This window comes from Dendrobium catenatum, unplaced genomic scaffold (assembly GCF_001605985.2).
Source record: "Dendrobium catenatum unplaced genomic scaffold, ASM160598v2 original_scaffold_79106, whole genome shotgun sequence".
Classification (NCBI taxonomy): Eukaryota; Viridiplantae; Streptophyta; class Magnoliopsida; order Asparagales; family Orchidaceae; genus Dendrobium; species Dendrobium catenatum.
Genome location: NW_021397551.1, coordinates 3130 through 10807, shown reverse-complemented (window position 1 = coordinate 10807; position 7678 = coordinate 3130). Strand labels below are relative to the sequence as shown.

Sequence of the window (7678 nt, the reverse complement as noted above, 5' to 3'; positions counted from 1 at the left end):
ACATTGGGGATGGCCAAAGCATTGATGTGATCCAGAACTGCTGGATACTTGATCGGAGGATAGATAATTGGCCGACCTTTGTTAATGTAAATGAGCTGGAAAATGTCAGGGTGAATTGGTTGCTTAATGAATCTGCCAGGTGGAATGAGGAGCGGGTGACAAATTGTTTTGGTAGTGTTATGGTTGAGAGGATCATGTCTATTGCTACCAATGGGAACGACAGAACTGATACTCCTGAGCTTATTCATTCTCGGATGAGCATGACACTGACTGCAATGGCATATAAAGCTAAGATGGGAGAAGGTGAATACAGTTATTTATGGATGAGGAAATTGAAGTTACACCCACGGGAAGGCTTTTTTTGGTGGCGTCTTCTTAGGAATGCGATTCCTACTAATCAGTGGCTTTTTTATAGAGGATTATCAGCCAACTCTCTCTGCCCGTGGGGATGTCAGGTTGATGAAAGCCTGGACCATTGTACAGCTCTCTGTAATAAGTTGAAAGAGGTGCTTAACATTTTGAGGAAGTGGGGGTTTGCCATGCCTTCGGTTTATTCTTTAACAGAATTAATGCAGGAGATACATGCTAATGTGGAAATCAATCCAAGCCTAGGACGAATATATTGCTATACTATTTATCAGGTTTGGAGAGCTCGGAATGAGCTGAAACATGAAGGGAATTGTAGGCCCCCAACTATCATAGCTGCTACTGTTCTTTCCCTGCTGCCTAAACCTTACTGCTCAATTATCTTGGAGCAATGGAGTACTATCCAACCTATAGGGCTACCATCTTATAAACAATGGTGCTCCCCCCCCTCCAGGATGGCTGAAATTTAATGTTGATGCTGCAGTGAAACCTTCTAATTTGGCTGGAATTGGAATTGTAGTGAGGAACTTTGAGGGAGCATTAATCGTTGCTGCTGGTAAAACATTTGAGCATTGGGATGCTTTTCAAGCTGAGGTAAGTGCTACAGCTGCTATCCGTGAGGTTCTCATGGATTGGATGTTTGATTTAGATGGTATCATTATAGAAGGGGATTGCATCAATGCTATTAAGGGCGCGTTTGGGACGGGTGTTTCGCTGCTGTGCTTTACCGAACACAACACGGAGGTTGTTTGGGACGGACCGATGGCGCTCCGTTCTCGACAATTTCGCATCCCGCGGTTGCTTCTCACACCCGTAAAAGCCTTCTGCGGTTCGCCTGCTTCCCGCTATTCATAGACATCGTAAATACGGTAATGCCCTTACTCCCTCACAAACTTCCTTTATACCAGGCGAATCCTCTGCTTCCGTCTCATCTCGCTCGGCGATAGGAACGGCGAAGGTTTGCTTTCTTCTTTCTTGTAGCTGTCAACTCCCACGCCTTAGTCGGTTGTCTCCGCCACCCTCGACAAGTTCCTGTTTGTCGGATCGGGAGTTAAGCAAGGGAGTTCGCTCACTGTGATCGGCGAAGCTTTGCTTGCGGCGAAGGTTGCTTGCAGTGAAGGCAGCCTTTCTTCCTTCCTTAAACTATCATACCCGAAGCCCTAGGCGGTCGTCTCCGCCACCCTCGACAAGTTCTTTTTTGTCGGATCGCAAGTTAAGCAAGGGATTTCGCTCACTGTGAGGTATCCATTCTTTTTCCCTTTCACATGGAATTTTTTTAAAAAAAAATATGGCACAATCTTCTTACATAATCAGAATACAAGTTTTTTTCTTACTCAATTACTTTGTTCCTAAAGAAATTTCTAGTAAATACTTGTCACCTGGATCAAAAACCATATATTAGGATGAAAAGTTTAGTTTATGAGAGAAATGTTTTATATTGATTAGGACTGATTCTACACAAGATGTATGCAATGTATCAGAAATAATAAATTCTGATCCACAATGAAGCAATCTAGAAATGCGGCCATATATTTATCTCATATAATTTGAAATTCTCCACCTAGCTTAACCTCTTTTAGATGGACTGTATAATAACTTTCATATTAACTACATGTATACATCCATTACACACAACAAAATTAATTTTCATTGTTATCGAAGTCAGTCACGAACCTAAATTGCCAGCCATTAGGTAAGGTTATTAAATTCATTGCCATTCAAAGCTATAGGGCTGATAAATTTGTTGCATTTCAAAGCTAAAAGACACAAAAAATGGGATTGATTTATTGATGAGGGAATCATATCCTTAGTACGTGATAAGTTTGTGATGAAGACGAAATTGATTTACTCCAACATGATAATGATAAGGATCCAGACACATGTTTTTATGTTTCATATTTACATCTTGTCAATCCATAAATATAAGTCAACTAATAGAACCTCACTCTACAGAGGTAAGGATATAGCAAAACTTCCTTAATTCCACTTTATCCAAGCTCGCACTGATTATACAAGCAATTCTCTGATGGTATACATAATACAAATCAGATTTTTATGGCAAAAAAACTTGCTAAAATTTAGAAAAAAATTGTTTATGAGCTTCTAGGAAATAGAAAATGGGTATCTTTATTGTTGTCATTTCCTTTCCTTGGTACAGCCTGGATCTACATCTAGAGCATCAAAAACTTTGGCTCCCAAGCATCATACTTTTATTATTAGAAGCAAATCATATCATACCACATCAAAGTTTTGACTTCTACCACATCAAAGTTTGGTAGAAGAAGAGCAATAAGACCCCAACCATCTGCCCAAACAGCATGTGGAAATTTCATTAATTCATACTTGCTTTTGTGTTGCTGATGGTCTACATTCCTCTTGACAATAAAAGAAACAAAAGGACATGAGGTTTAAAACTTGTTTATGGAGTAGGAAAAATTCAGCTACTTTTCTCTTCTGTTAACCAATGGGCTTCTGTTTATTTTTTCTGCTGGTCCTTTTTTATCAAACTGGTAGTATTTGATGGAAGATTTAAAAATCTGCAGATGTTGGTGATCAATGAAAACTATAGCATAAATTTCAAAATAAAAGCTTCCACTTACAGCGATTAATAAATTCAATGGGTAAACCAAAGGATGGCGGGCCTTCCGCAACATGGGAGAAAGATGTGAAGATTATATTTTGTGATTTATGTCTAAGAGAGATTGAACTCGGCAATCGACCAACTACACACTTCAATAAAGAGGGTTGGACGAATTTAATTAAGAATTTTTTTGAAAAAACTGGAAGAGAATATGATAAAGTTCAGTTAAAAAATAAATGGGATCAGTTAAAAAAAGATTGGAAATTATGGAAAGAATTGAAGCGTGGATCCACTGGACTTGGTTGGGATCCTAAGAAGAAAACCATTGACGCACCTGATGAATGGTGGAAAGAAAAATTAGAGGTAAATAAAAAATTTATACGTTTCATATATTAGTCTAATTCAACCTTCATGTTAGTCCTTCTAATTCTATAAATTGAATATTTCTTTGTAGGTTGTGCCAAATGCAAAAAAGTTTAGATACAGTGGCATTGATCCTGAGCTTGAAGATAAGCTAGATCTTATGTTCCAAGGTGTTGTTGCTACCGGAGATCATGCTTGGACTCCAAACCATGGACTAAACAATGAAAATGATACTGAAGATTCTGAACACATTGATATAGGTTCTGAGTCTTTTGAAGATCCTTCACAAAATCTTGAAAGCATCAATGATTGTAGCCAATTGAAACGTCCTTCATCTACAACGTCAACCGGTAGAAGGAAAATAATATTTGGTTCAACATTTCTAAGAAGCCAAATAACTCAGCTTGTAAATTCTTGCACAAATATTACCTCTGGAATTAGTGCATCAAAGTCAGTAACTGATACTCCATCCCTTTCTGCTGCCATTAAAGTTCTTGAAGAAACCACTGAAGCATTTGAAGATATGCCACTGTATTTGTTTAGTACAAAGCTTCTCGAGGATCCAACAAAGCTAGAAATTTTTATGTCAATTTATTCTGATCGAAGAGTTAATTATCTTCGATATTGCTATGGAAATCATGATACAACATCATAGTTTCCTGGATATTTATGTTTTTCTTTAAAAACATTAGTTTAGTAAATGTGTTTTATACATTACTTTTGTATTTTGATTGGGTTGTTATGAACAGTTTATAATATATTTTTTACTACAACAATTGAAAGAACACATTTGATGCCATATTTTAGAAGACTTCTGAAAAAATTGAAGTTTGGTACAGCATGACGTAAAATCAAATCAATTTTGTTTAGTGCACAGTAAGATAGAGAAGAATGGCTTGATTTGGTTTGCAATAAAATGAAGATGACATTGCAAAGTTTAGTGGTTCATCCTTGGAGAACTTTGCTTTTGAAAAATTGAGTGTGTAATTACTGTTTTGCTATGTTTTTATAAATTGATGGATGAGATGAATTAGGAAGTTTCTTATGTTTGATAGCATGTTCAGTTTTATTTAATTAAGTTTGTGATTCATATGCTGATACATATATGGTCTTGAAATACATAGAATGACTCTTAAAATACTTATGGTCCTTCAGCATATGCTTACTATTTTAACATTATGTGCAACTATTTTTTGTTTCAACATTGGTGTGGGATTCATCACAATATCATCATGGTTGCTTATGTCCCCTGTGCTCTTCAGTAATGATATCTTGGATTAATCCTGTAGAGCTTTAAATATCTGCATAGATAATGTGTTGGTTTAGGTTCTGTTCAAGTGCAGGTGTTGGCTGGATCAAATATCATATTTTAATGTTTATTCTTCCAGTTATTTTGCCTTTAATTTAAATACTTCTCCTGTATATTTATATAATTTTTGGTTCATCATTTTTCCGACAAAGCTGAAGAATTATTTTCATGCTGTTTATCTGAATTCAGATAAGATTGAGTATTAGAAACATAAAGGAATTTTAAATCCATAGATTCAGAGTTAAGGTTCCTATGTTACTGAAGAATATCATAACAAAGGAGTAGTTACTACTTGTAAATGATCATTAGTCACCCATTTTATCTTTGAAGATTCACATAGCAGGAAAATTTGATGGTGAGGAGGTCTCTGGTTTCATTTGTTTTATCATCTTAATTTTGCAATATATTGCCTAGTCCGATGCATGTTCTGTATAGATTGGCTAATGCTCATTGTCAAGGAATAAAATCTTCAACACCTTTCTTTCATCTTGTTTCTCCCCGATGAACCCTGCTTCAGTGAAATAAAAAAGTAGATAATGTTCTTATTGGAGGAATCTTACATTTGTTTGATATATGCATGACTTCTGACCATGGATAATACCATGTAAAATGTTTGACTATCATGACATCTCAAATTTAAATCCCTTTTGATTATCTGTCATGACGCAGAGAAGCTTGTCCTCTCTTGAGTTTCCCAGGGCTATTGCTGTTTCTAAAGCCAGTCCTGTACATAATGCAACGGCCAGATATTCAGGAAAGCCAAAACAAGGGTCTCGTCGCTCATGAGAAACAGCAAGAAAATAATTCTTCAGCTTTGTCTGAAAAGTCATTTAGACCTGAATTTGAGGTTTGGTATTGTGTGCAGGGGCATTTCCAGTAGTAACAGAATACAGCTTCAGCGCCTCAGTTGCATATATATTTTCTCCATTATTTTCATTTTCTGACAGTACTACAAAAACATTCATTTGAGATGATAAAATTTTAATTTAGATTTATTTAATTGTTGTGGTTTTAAATATTAATAATTATTTGAATGTAGAAATGTTTCAGTAGAGCAAACATTTCAAATTATTTTTCAAGTATTCTTAGGTGTATTTGGCAACTTCGTAGAAATAAAATAAAATAAAAAAGTTTTAACTTATTTTATTCAAATATTATAAAAAGCATAAAGATTAAGACTTGGATAAAATTTTTTTACGTAGCTTTTGAAATTGTAAATATAATTTTAATTTTTTTCATTTTTTGTACGGCTTACAAATATTTTTAAGTTACAATTTTATTTTTTACAACAATACTTTAAAGAAAAATTTTTGGCATCTTTAATTAATTTAAAAAAAGTTGTACTGACTTAAGAAGGGATATAATTTTGATTTAGAATTGTTAGTTGATTATCATATACATTTAAAAAAATTTAAATTTAAAAAAATTATACATTTCATCTAAATATATATAAGGGTATGAAGGTAAATTGTTCACATACAGCTGCAGCACAACAGTTCTACAGTTATGCTATCCAAACAAAATATAATGATTTATATAAAGCAACTTCAAGAAGCAACTTTCTGTACAACAATTTCACAATCTACTTTACCGACAACTGCAGCCGTCCCAAACGCACCCTAAGTGGCTGCAGAACATATATGATCACAGAAATAAGGTCCATTTCAGCAATGAGGGGTCGGATCTCTCGTTTTTTATGGGATTCAAGAAAGTTCTTTTTCAGTATATAAACAAGAATAGCAATTGGCCAGCTCACTTCTGTGCCAATTTAGCTTTACAGGATAGTTTTACTTTTATTGATGTAAATAATGAGGAGTTCCCCTCAACTCTCTTGAGTTTGTTGAGGGAGGAAAGTGATAGGATATAGTTACTTTGAGTGATTACTTGTAACTAGCTTACTTCTTTACATTAATGCAAAATGCAACATTCAGCTCTCTCCCTCTCTCTCTCTCAAGCTAGTGCCTTTCGTTGATACAATTCTACAAGTATTGTTCCCGTTCCTTTTCCTTTTTTCTGGGAACCATTGCCTCCATTTCCTCTGCTTTGTTGTGTGAAATTCATACTTCTTTTATGGATTTGTTATCAATGGGATCATATCCAATTATTTCATCCTACTGCAGTGTTTACAAGATGCTCTCCTTCAATACACAAGTTCAGATTGGACATCCAAGGATCTTATGTATTCTGGTTTTGAGGATGGTAGTCATGCATTTGAGGTAAATAAAATAAAGGCTAGCAATCTCGGCCGTCGATCTCCGTGGTCGTCTCTGATAAGCGCGCCGAAATCTCCTATCGATGACCTCATCAGATACATAATGAAATAGGTTGTTGTAGACATATGGACCCACTTGATACCTTATTATGCAAAGGTTTGATATTTAGAAATGTGACAAGTCTTTGTAGGAGAATATCCAAAGTCTGAGAATTCAAAAATAAAATTTTAGAAACATCTACTCTTTCTTTTTGAGAAAAAAGTTCTGGGTGTTGAACCATCCAGAAATAAAAAGGAGCAACATTGCACCCATAAATATTGCAAGCATAAAAAAAAACACAGTCACTTGCATGCTTGAACATCAATCCAATTGAAGGCCGACTAGCTGTCACTGTCCGCTCACTGAAGCCCTAGACCATAAGCTGGCAATGGTAAGTTTTAATTTGTTTGTACTACTTTATGAGATGGTGGAATATAAATGGGGAGGAATAAGAACAAAACTATTTATCAGATAGAGTCAAATTCTTCAGCCAGCAATCAAATAATAACATCATCTACACCGGCGCAGTATACATAAAAGAAGTTTGAATTTCACACAACAAAGCAGAGGAAATGGAGTCAATGGTTCCCAGAAAAAAGGAAAAGGAACGGGAACAATACTTGCAGAATTGTATCAACGAAAGGCACTAGCTTGGGTTTCAGTAGCTTCACTGCTCTCATAAACAAGTAGCTAGCTCTTTTTCTCACATTAAGATTTGGATGATGTACACCCCTCTCATCCAAAATTATTGTTGTTTGCTTTACTTTACTAATATAGTTCCTCAATCGAAGAAAACATTTACGGGGA

At 35.4% G+C, this 7678-nt stretch overlaps 1 protein-coding gene across 1 annotated transcript; it reads left to right on the top strand.

Annotated features, from left to right (window-relative positions):
* Positions 1-2094: 2094 nt before the first annotated feature.
* On the top strand, positions 2095-4039 carry LOC110097459 (L10-interacting MYB domain-containing protein-like). The gene is made up of 2 exons (XM_020823832.2): positions 2095-3310; positions 3402-4039. The coding sequence occupies exons 1-2, from the start codon at positions 2984-2986 to the stop codon at positions 3963-3965; spliced, it is 891 nt and encodes a 296-aa protein (XP_020679491.1). The 5' UTR covers positions 2095-2983; the 3' UTR covers positions 3966-4039.
* Positions 4040-7678: the final 3639 nt, after the last annotated feature.